The sequence below is a fragment of the Atheta coriaria genome, unplaced genomic scaffold (genome assembly GCF_025399875.1).
Source record: "Atheta coriaria isolate IRGN ID8LTWV9N9 unplaced genomic scaffold, Caltech_Dcor_3.1 hic_scaffold_3_pilon, whole genome shotgun sequence".
Taxonomy (NCBI): domain Eukaryota; kingdom Metazoa; phylum Arthropoda; class Insecta; order Coleoptera; family Staphylinidae; genus Dalotia; species Dalotia coriaria.
Window position 1 is genome coordinate 2,366,954 of NW_027045445.1, and position 11,791 is coordinate 2,378,744.

General features: G+C 33.0%; 1 protein-coding gene across 1 annotated transcript; it reads right to left on the reverse strand.

The window, feature by feature from the left end:
- Positions 1 to 376: 376 nt before the first annotated feature.
- LOC135803646 (uncharacterized) lies at positions 377 to 4,220 on the reverse strand. Its single transcript, XM_065317315.1, has 5 exons — positions 3,954 to 4,220; positions 3,718 to 3,862; positions 2,480 to 2,484; positions 718 to 975; positions 377 to 659 (listed from the first exon to the last, which is right to left on the reverse strand). Exons 1-5 carry the CDS (start codon positions 4,198 to 4,200, stop codon positions 508 to 510), a joined length of 807 nt encoding a protein of 268 aa, XP_065173387.1. The 5' UTR covers positions 4,201 to 4,220; the 3' UTR covers positions 377 to 507.
- Between the last annotated feature and the right edge of the window lie 7,571 nt (positions 4,221 to 11,791).

Here is an 11,791-nt window from a genome sequence, read left to right on the forward strand (position 1 = left end):
CTAAACTTAATTAGCTGGTAATTATAACTTTTCGAAAATACGCTGGTTATCACATTCTTATTCGTCAATTTACTACCATAGACTTACTTTTCGAGCTGAGAAAGCCTCCTGCCGATGGGATTTAGCTGATATACCTACGGTTGTACCAAAACAAAACATCACAAAAGAGACACTAAGAAATTAATCAATTCTTATACGAACCAAGTTTATCTACAACCAAGAATAAATACATTTTAGTGACAATTTTAATGGTAAACTTAGTATTGTACATTAAATGTTTCTATTTTCTGCTTACAAACAGTATATCCATCTGGTTTCTGCTAAACTTTGGACTTACTTTCAGGATATCGACAACTTTACTATTATACCATTAATATTTCAATTAAGCCAAGGCGGAACTTTAATATGAACACATTAGAAGAGTGAATAATAGACAAAGCAACAAGAATTCACAAAAAGATATATTAATATATTGAGGCAAAAGAAAAATCAATCATTGATATGTGTTTACAATCCTCTGCAACGAGAATAAGTTGTCCATGGTTGGAAGCCATCATTACCACGACTTCTAGCATCATTGTAGATGAGAACTGCACATTGCGCGTCATTGGTAATATCGTCGTCTCTTAATGAAGCACATGTCATTCCACATCCTCCTCCTAAACACTCATATTTTAAGACATTTAAGACTTCATATTATGGTTAAAGTAAACAAACCTGGACGACTGGTTTTGGAGCACCAATATAATTCGCTGATTTGAAAAATACCATGATCTCCCGTGACTTTGTTGTGTGCACTAGTTTCGTATCTGGATTCTTCGTGTACAATGCATTGCCACGTTTTCAAGCGGGTAGCGCCTGCATTGCGGAGGACCTGGTCAAGTTCGCCCTGAGATACGCGTCTTGCAGTGCACAGAGCAAAGCAAGCTACGGCGAGAATGACTTTCAATGTAGATTTCATTGTTGTTTTGAGTCAGGGTCGAAATATACTGTAAGCAATTAGAACTGCCAACGGCTTATATAGTGAGGAATGAAGATAGGTATTATTCATCATGAATATTGGATATTCCCAAGTTCTTAGTAATGTGATAAAATTGTTTATTAAAAGACACGTTCTATTTATAACTGTACTAAACGGGAAGCATTTATCAAGTTTGTTGGTATGAAGTGCAGAATAAACGTGACTTCAGTGAGATATCAAAATGAAACATAGTGAAATATAATATGTAAGTATTGTTATATGAATCATTATCTCTTTGAAAATTTTCCAATAAGAAACTTTAAATTGCGATTTTATGATTTGTACTTTTTGACATTTGCGCTAAATTTGACCGTAAAATGTGAGCACGAATAAATCGTACCGACATTCCAAAGAGCTGAGTTCATCGATGCGAAGGAACCGAACGCGAAAAAGAAAAGGCGGTCGGGGACTCGAAACAAAACTTTCGAGAATTTGCAGCAGCAATTTTAGGCTTTTACGCGCATTTTTCGCCGTCATGCGAAAGCTCGGCGACTGTGAAACGACGAAAATCGTTCATTCATATTACGATAATGCGCCATTACATTATCGAGCCGAGAAACGAAAAATATCGAATGAAGTATGTTACGGTGCTAAACTCTTCGATATCGTCCATTCCTGAAGCGCACGCAGGGTTTTGAAGAACGGCCGCGCATAAGTTGAATGGCACATATAGATATATAATAATAATATCCAAAGAAATATACGTCATATTTTAAGGAAACCCTAAAGTGATTTCTTTTGTCGTATGGGGAAAAGATAATGGGACGGAAGGAAGTTACATAGTAAGAAGCTTTGTGTTGTCAAACAAGAAATTTGATCCCTTTCACAATATCTATATCCACCCGCAAAGCGCGCGAGAGTATGTAACGTATGATAGTGCGCGCAGTCAGAAACGAATCGGGCAGCAAAAACGCGTTACAAAAGCTCCGCCGCCCGAACTATAATAGGAAAATTGTTATGTCAAAGGACACTATTAATAATTCCACTATTTTTTCGATTGACCGAACAAATCACATTAACTTTTTTGCGCCGCATATTTTTATTTCACTCAAATTAATATTATATTATTCCTAATAAATATTTTCTTTCTTTTCGAGCGATAAAAATTAAAATAACTCTTGATCGTCGCGCACAATGAACATCGTATTAAAACCTTCGTTCCTCATTTGCACATAATTCCGCAATCCTCCAAACTCCAATACCAATTCTCGGCGTTTCCACGTTTATTAATGAGCATTGCGCCAATTAAAAAACCGACATTCGACGCCCGGGTGCTTGTTGGGAGTTTTCCACCGTGGCGAATTCGCATTAAACCTCATTCTTCGGCGAACATTTCTCCGCTAACAACGTGCAAAAACCTATGCATATTAACAGAATGCTCAACTTTCTCTCCGCTGACTTTTTCCATCTAAAAAAACTCCGGCAAACATAACGTCAGCATTTTTTTAATGCCTGTACGTATACTGCAGTTAAACACAAAAAAGCAAAAAACATGTTAATTAAATCATAAAATGTTAAAATATATTTAGTTTGTTTGATTTATTAACTATGTATATATACAAATAAATTATAAAAGTTTAATTTGATATTTGATACGAAGAAGTAGTTCAGGAAAAATAAAAAGGATATTGACACGGTAGCGCTATCTATGCGAATTGGGTAAAACTACGAATCAGGATACGCCGCTTTGCTATCGGTTGTTTCTCTTCCTAGCCTTCTTAACGATCCTCCAAGCGAATGAATTCATCAGTTCATTCATCCGCGCACTTTTGAAACTGCATTTGAAACTTTATTTAAGTGCTAATTCGTGTAACGAATTTATATCGGGAAAATTATTTATGAAGCATATGGCGCACTAAGATTAAACAGGATGTTAAATAAATTTACAACTATTACTTAACTTTAACACGTTGGCAAATTGATGAAATTATTTTATTTATCTTCAATTTGCATGCAAAGTTTAGCAATTTGTGTAATGAATCAAATCAAAATAATCAATACACATTTTGCATTCAGTTATTCAGCGCGAAGCAATAATGAACCATTAAACAAACGATTTTAATTATTAATTATCACACGTAATAACGCAATTAATTAACACAAATATTCGGCAAAACGAGCGCGTGCTCAAATTAAACAAAGTTTAGACACTAAATTGATGCTAAATTAATATCGAATGTGCCCAACTATGTGGGGGCGAGCGGAATAATCTTTCCTTGCCGATCTCCAACTATTGGAATGGCAAACGTAATGGAGGTTTAAATGCGGACAAATGGTCGACTGGTTTTTGTAACAAATGCAGTAAATGCTTCGTGTCGATGTCGGGCGTAATACAGCGGTGGCGGCAAGCGAACGTTTAATGGAAAATCGAGTGGTCAAATGATGAACGGCGCCGCTTTGCATGGCTGGTGCTTTAGTGTCCCCGGCTGTATGTATTGTCAAGCACGATCGGGCGTAGATATCGACATTCCAGTAGTTTATGTTAATGATATTGTGTGCCGTGGGGTGTGGTATTGCGCCACCACCTCTAGTGTAACTCGTCAATACTAAGCCGAATATTGTTGGTGATTAGTGGTAATTTAATCATTAATTGCTTTAATTAAATTCACATATTAAAAGCCAAGTGCTTTAATTTATTCAGAATTTACATTTTGTTAATTGAACATGTGACACAATATAAAATGATAAATTTTAACTAATGGCAACGAGAGTAAGTTGTCCAAGGTTGGAAACCATCTTGACCACGTGATCTAGCTTCATTATAAATGTGAACTGCACATCGGGCGTCATTTGTTATATCGTCGTCTCTTAATGAAGCACAAGTCATTCCACATCCACCACCTTTACGACAAAAATATTTTATTTACAATAAACTTCCGATTTTTTTAACCTTTGCATTAAACTTAATCTAACTTAATCAAATTTTACTCACCAGGTTGATTTGAAAGGGAACACCAATACAATTGGCTGATTTGGAAAATTCCATGATCGCCCGATTGAGTATTGTGCGCAGAAGTTTCATATTTCGACTCTTCGTATACAATACACTTCCATGTATTGATACGACTCATATCGGCACCAGCATTTCGAAGGACGTGTTCAAGTTCACCTTCACTTACATGTCTTGCACCGCAAAATGCAAAACAAGCAACGGCGATCAAAACAAACGTAAAACGCATTGTATTATAACTTGCAGATACGGATTAATGTGTGAACTAATATACGTGCTATTTATAGCAAAATTTAAAGCAATTATTTAAAATTGGCAGCTTTGGGAAACCCAATTACTAAGTACCCACTAACAAAATTCCAAGTAAAAGTATTTTAAAATATAGAAAATTATACAAGGAACAACATTAAGTAAATATTTACTTATTGGAATATCAATACTCTTTGAGAAGTTGATTGTAATTCAAATGTATTCATTGTTTGATTAAAACTTTACAATTTAACAAACAGTGCGTATAATTGTAAATATTGTAGCAGCTGGGAATTTGATTTCAGATTTACATCAAGTTTATTGACTTTAAACACTCTGTGCAACTGTAATATCATTGAGTAGCTAATAATAAGCGATTTACCAGGTTTATTCCAATGTTTGCAAATTGTTTGAATTCTTGCAATAAAGTTTTATGTTTCAAATGTTGTTTTTATTTAATTAATTGTTGTTTCTGTGTAAAAATTAAAATTTAAAAAATATTGCGTTCAAATAGCAAATGTTAACATTTCACAAACACTTCCATAGATTTTCCATGATAAAAATAATTATACCTACAATAGTACCAATAATATATAGAATAAAAGCACCAAGAACATGTTCTATTTTAATTGATTGGTATAGTGAATGTGTTACTGAGAATGTATAACGATTTTTAGATTTGGTAATTTCGTCAAATATACCATACTCTAAGAATTTCGTGATGTAAACATTTAGTCCTGCTTTTAACGGATGACCTTTTTCCAATAAAATTGAAGAGTAGAATCCTACAATGGGAGCTGAAGAATAAACACTATTGTCATACTGTCCCTGTGCCATAAAGTAAGAAATTCTTCTATCGTTAGACACTATAATTCGGTCACGACGTGCTACAAGCATCTCTATTGTCGCCCCACCATATACTATGTCACTTGAAGTCCAACGTTTGTATATTTTAACAATGTTGGGGTCACCATAACTCTCAGCAAATGCTTCTTTAGCATATTCATTACCGGTTATGATCAAGCCACTCTCAGCAACATCTTCATAACTTTTAATTTGATTTTCATAAACGGACTTCAAAAGAAATGACAAGAGTTTTGTTTCGTAGCTGTTGGAAAACACGAAAGCAAATAATATCCAGGACATGAATAAAACTCGGTTGATTGTGATTCTTGGTGTAACAATTGATTTTCCTAATGTTACAGCAAACACGTCTAAAAAACTTCGTGATAAACCAATTTTATTAATGCGTCTTTTATTGTAGATTCGTGGAATGTTAAATTTTATACTAATATCATTGAGAACTCCTTGAAAGAAATAATAAAATATTGAGAAAATGCAAATGCTGCCAATCAAGCACATCCACGTAACAAATGTAAAATTTGATGCCAAATTCATCCAAGGAGGAATTCGTTTTGCTTTCGGAATAAAAAATCTGTAATCTGTCGGAAAATATGTTTTTGTTTCACTGAAATCTCCAAACTTTTGTGGAAACATTATGCCAATCATTAAATTACCAATACCATCTTTCAGTGCCAAATAAAGATGAGTATGAGTACCGTTTTCAAAAACATAGCCCATGTCAGTAAAATTATGTTTAACGTAATTGATCGTGAAATTAAGTTCAATTCCAAAAAGCTTCATAACTTGTGGTTCCATTCCTGGGTTAGTCGCATCATTCACATCTATAACGTACGGTTCGTACTTTCTCGTTAAAACATTTATCTGACAATTGTGAAAATTTCTATATTGTTGTTTAGCTATTTCTACCACTAACTTTTTGTTAGGTGCATCACACGCTGGAAGTTTTCTCATAGTTGTCATCTTACAGTTATCTGATGCGATTTGATTTGGAATATAAATATCAAAATGCTTGTCGAATACAACCACTCGAAATGAGAAATTCTCTGATGCAATTTTCATAATTTCATTGGGATGACGATTTCCATGATAGATAATAAAAATTTTGCAGTTTTCATTAAAAAACCTTGATTCATGAAACTTCGTAAAAAAATCCTTGAGTACAATCAAACTGTCTGATATAAATACAGCATCATCTATTCGGACAACAGGATCAATCTTAACACTTTGATTTAAACTCAGAGTGACGACTTGTCTATTGTCGGTGATTTTAAAGATATGTGGATCATAATATTCCAAATGGTCGTAGCCAACCAATGTAAATTCAAGTTCGTAGATTGCTAACACTTGATGCAAACACTCAAGATGATCATTAATCAAATCATCAAAAGATTCAGGCAAAAATAGCGAATTTGTTAAGTTAACTTCTTGTGTATAAATTAATAAAAAGAATAAAATAATACATTTTGACAAGTTGGACACACAGCCGATCATAGTAAACTGAAATTTATCAAACTCTAAGTCGTAGGATAACGTTCAATGCTAAACACAAGGCTTGTCTAATTTTTTATTAACCATATAATTATATATATTGTCGTGTAGTGAATGTTAATTCGGACAAATTATTATGTGTACAGTCTACAAGTTAACAAGCTATGTCTCAATAATAAATATGAGGAAATAACTGAGGGTTGAAGTATTACTCATAATTTTCTACATTATGTATTGTTATATTGTTAATGTGTATATTATATTCGTTGGGTTCATATAGTGAACACCCTGATAATCTTAAAAGTTATGATTAATGTAAGTTACTTGAATGTTTACGGCGGTTATGATATAATTTGTTAGCTGTACAAGCTATGTATTCATAACACGCAAACAAAATTATTAACTTTTGACACTTATTTTGTGGCTATTCTTTTGTACATTATTGCTCAGAATTAAATAATAAGCTTTGAGGGTCAAACGAATTAATAAAGTTCATGAACTTTACTGAATTTAAATTATGAGCAATTAGGGAAACGTTTATTGGATACTTGTTTAAAGTAGTATTGGTTTTAGTTATGGGTTTGGAAGTTAAGGGATTTTTTGCAATTCTGTATCACAACTAGCGACAGCTATAATATTCGTAATTCACTTTGAAAGCTCTAAAGGAAAATGAAAACTGGCCCTCTATGAACAAAAAGTGTCAACTGATTTTCCTGGATTTTCCACAATTTTCTTCAATTATTTATATTAGCCAAAGAAAAGATTTCTTTTTTATGTTTATTGATTTTCAACACTTAAATGAAACCCAATTACACTTATAATACTTTTTCCATAACAAATACAATTGTAGCAATACAAACACCAAGAAAATAAATAATAAAAGCTCCCCAAACATGTCTTATTTGCAAAGATTTATATTTTGAATGTGCCGCTGTTTTAAGAGTATGTTCGCTTGACATAGTCATTCTATCAAAGATGCCGTACTCGTAATATTTTTTTATGTAAACATTCAATCCAGCTTTTAGTGGATGTCCTTTTTCTAATAAAAGAGAAGAGTAAAATCCTTTAATTGGATTAGAAACATATATTGTTTTCTCCATATCTTTTCTCATAAAAAATGCTATTCTTTCTTTTGTAGATACTAATATTTGTTTTCCTTCAGCAACTTGTACGCCCGAAATGCCTCCTTCGACAATGTCACTTGAAATCCAACGATTGTAAATTTTAATAGCGTATGGGTCGCCATAACTTTCAGCAAATGCTTCTCTAGCATATTCATTACCAGAAATAATCAGGCCACTTTCAACAATGTCTTTAGTACTTTCAATTTGTTTCTCATACATGGCTTTTAATAAAAACGACAGGATTTTGGTTTCAAAGCTGCTGGAAAATATAAAAGCTACTAAAACCCAGGATAAGAACAAAATTCTGTTGATTGGGATTTTAGGTGCCATGATCGACTTTCCAAGAGTTATAGCAAGCATATCCAGAAAACTTCTGGATAAACTGATTGATTGTATACGTCTCCCATTGTAATGCGGTTTAATTTTTATATGCACACTGATTTTGTTTAATATACGTTGAAAAAAATAATAAAAAATTGAGAATAAAAAAATACTGCTTATTAAACAACACCAGGTAGTTGGAGTAAAAACCGAAGCAATATTCTTCCATGGTGGCATCCGTTTTGCTTTGGGAATAAAAAATCTGTATTCTGTGGGCAAATAAGTATCGGTCTCACTGAAGTCTCTGTACTTTTGAGGAGTCACAATCCCCATTAGTATATTACCAACGCCTTCCTTTAATGCCAAGTAGAGACCAGTATGAGTTCCATTTTCATAGACATAACCCGTTCGCAGATAATTATGTTTCACATAGTGTACAGTAAAGTTAAGCTCCATACTAAACATTTTCATTATTGCCGGTTCAATACCTGGTTTCTCCTTATCATTAACATCTAGTACATACGGTTCGTATCTTCGTGTTAATATTTTTATTGGACAAGAATGGAAATTCATTATTTGATGTGTAGCTATGTTCCGAATAAGGTCCAAACTATGTACATCGCATCCAGGCAGTTTTTGCATGGTAGTCAACTTACAATTGTCTTCCGAAAGATACTCAGGAATATAAATATTGAAGTGTTTATCAAATAAAACAACTCGAATCGAAAACATCTGTGATGCAAATGACATGATTTCATTAGGATGGCGAGACCCGTAATAGATAATGAAAATCTTGCAGTTCTCATTAAAATGTTTTGATTCATAAAACTTGCGGAAGAAATCTTGCAGAACAGCCCAGGTCTCTGATATAAACACTGCATCATCGATTCGCATAACAGGATCAATATTAACACTTTGATTTAGACTCAAAGTCAGGACTTGACGGTTGTCGGTCATTTTAAAAATCTCTGGATCATAGAATCCCAAATAATCGTAAGCAACAAGTGTAAATTCCAATTCATAGACACGCAGGACGTTCCGTAAACACTCAAGATGATTATATTTTAAATCATCGTATGATTCAGGTAAAAATAACGGATTTATAAGTTGTACTTTTGGTAAATATATTAGAAAAAATAAAACCAAACATTTCGACAAGTTGATCGTGCACTCGATCATCATAAACTGAAATATACTAAATCTATTTCGTGTGATATAGTTAAGACGTCATATTATGTAGTAACTATTAATTTTAATGTTTTATTGTGTTTCTAATAATAGACTTTAACAAACTTCTTAAAAATATGTTTTTGCAAGTCACTTGAATGTTAAGGGCGGAACAATTTGAACACTAAAATAAACACAGGAACAAAATCACTTTTGTTACTAGGCTTATCAATTCTTCTTTGTAGTATATCTAAAAATAATAATTTATTGCCTTATATATTGTTTTATTTGTTTGCTAATAATTACTAACACTTAAAACTTGCAAATCGGCACTTTTTTACCAATATTTCAACAATACACGCAACTATACAAATTGTAACACCAATTATATATATAATAAAAGCCCCAAGCACATGTGTCATTTGTATTGGTTGATAATTCGAATGTGCATCGTTCACATAATACTGAGTAATTTGCTTGGTAATTTCGTCAAAAATTCCATACTCCAAAAACTTTGTTATGTAAACATTTAGTGCATCTTTTAGCGGATGACCTTTCTCCAATAAAATAGAAGAGTAAAACCCTAATATTGGATCAGAAATATAGATGTGTTTTTAGTTTGCCCATCTTTTAAGTAATACGCAAGCCTGAGACTATTCGAGACTAAAATTCTGTCGCGTTTCTTTGCAACGTTTACAATTGTCTTAAAACCATCTCCTACTTTACTCGGTGTCCAACGGTTGTAAATTTTAACAACGCTTGGATCACCATAACTCTCAGCAAAAGCATCCTTGGCATAATCATTACCAGTGATGATCAAACCGCAGTCAGCAATATCTTCATAACTTTTAATTTGCTTTTCATACACAGATTTCAGCAGAAATGACAAGAGTTTTGTTTCAAAAGAACAGGTAAATACAAAAGCAACTATAACCCATGAAATAAACAAAGTTCTATTGACGGTCACTTTTGGAGCTGGAATTGATTCTCCAAGAACAATGCTGTACCAGGTTAGAAAACTTTGCAATAATGTAATTTCATGTACTCGCTTTTTAATGTATCTTGGAGGCATCAGAAGACGTTTGCTAAAATATTTTATAGCTTTCTGATAGAGATAATAAAAGAGGGAATATGCACAAAGACTGCTGATTAAAATTAACCAAGTATAAGGTGTGAATATAAATACAAGATTCATCCATGGTGCAATCGTTTCAGCTTTCGGTATGAAAAATCGATAATCCGTCGGGAAATACTGTTTAGTTTCACTAAAGTCTCGAAATTCTTGCTTGTGCACAACACCAATCATTATATTTCCAATTCCTTCTTTCAGTGCCAAGTAAAGATTAGTATGTGTTCCATTTTCAAAGACAGTTCCCATTTCAGTATAATTGTGTTCAACATACTTTATAGTGAAGTTGAGTTGATCACCAAAATATTGCAACACGACTGGTTCGATACCTGGATTGACCTTATCTTTAAGATTGATGACGTACGGTTCGTATACTCGTGTTAAAACATTCATTTGACAAGCATGAAAGTTTCTGTATTTGCGTTTAGCCACTTCCAGCACAAGTCGCCTATTATCCGCGTCACATGACGATAGCATTCTCATTGTGGTCATCTTGCAATTATCATCCGAGATTAGATTGGGAATGTAAATATTGAAATGTTTGTCGAATACCACTAAACGAAACGAAAACATCTCCGATGCCATTTCCATAATTTTATTGGGATGTTCCGCACCATGATAAATTATGAAAATCTTGCAGTTTTCGTTGAAAAACCTCGATTCATGGAACTTGGTAAAGAAATCTTTGAGCACAATCAAACTGTCTGATATAAATACAGCATCATCGATTCTGACAACAGGATCAATCTTAACACTTTGGTTTAAACTTAGAGTTACGACTTGTCTGTTGTCAGTTATTTTAAATATATATGGATCATAATATTCTAAATGGTCATAGCCAACAATTGTAAATTCAAGTTCGTAGATTGCCAATACTTTATGCAAACATTCAAGATGATCATTTATCAAATCGTCGTGTGATTGAGGTAAAAATAAAGGATTTAGTAGCATTACTTCTTTTATGTGAATTAAGAGAAACAAAAAAATAAGGCATTTTGACACGTTGGTCAATACCACGATCATATTAAACTGAGGCAAAGAACTGTTTATCCTGGTGATTACCCATGAAGTCGTGCCTTATAATTTATTAATCGCGTAATTAAATAAATAATTATATAGAAAATGGTTAGTTTGGTGTGTTATTGTGTCTACGAAAAACAAATTTAAGTTGATAACATAACGTTTTCAGAATTCGTAACATATCCGCCTAGAATTGATGGAGTAATTTATATAATTAGATACATGATAATTCTAATTAATTATTCAGTCAACACATTAATCATATTGATAGTTATTAAGATGTCTTACAAAATTATGTGATTGTATTGCAGTATTTTTCAATAATATTTATATTTTATAGAAGTTTCTTTAGAACTGCTGATATCAATGACAGTCGTGACCGTCATCACATTCAAAACAAAACGTGGTGAACATGTTCAAACATGTTTCGATGGCCTGAAATATACCAAATTCGAACA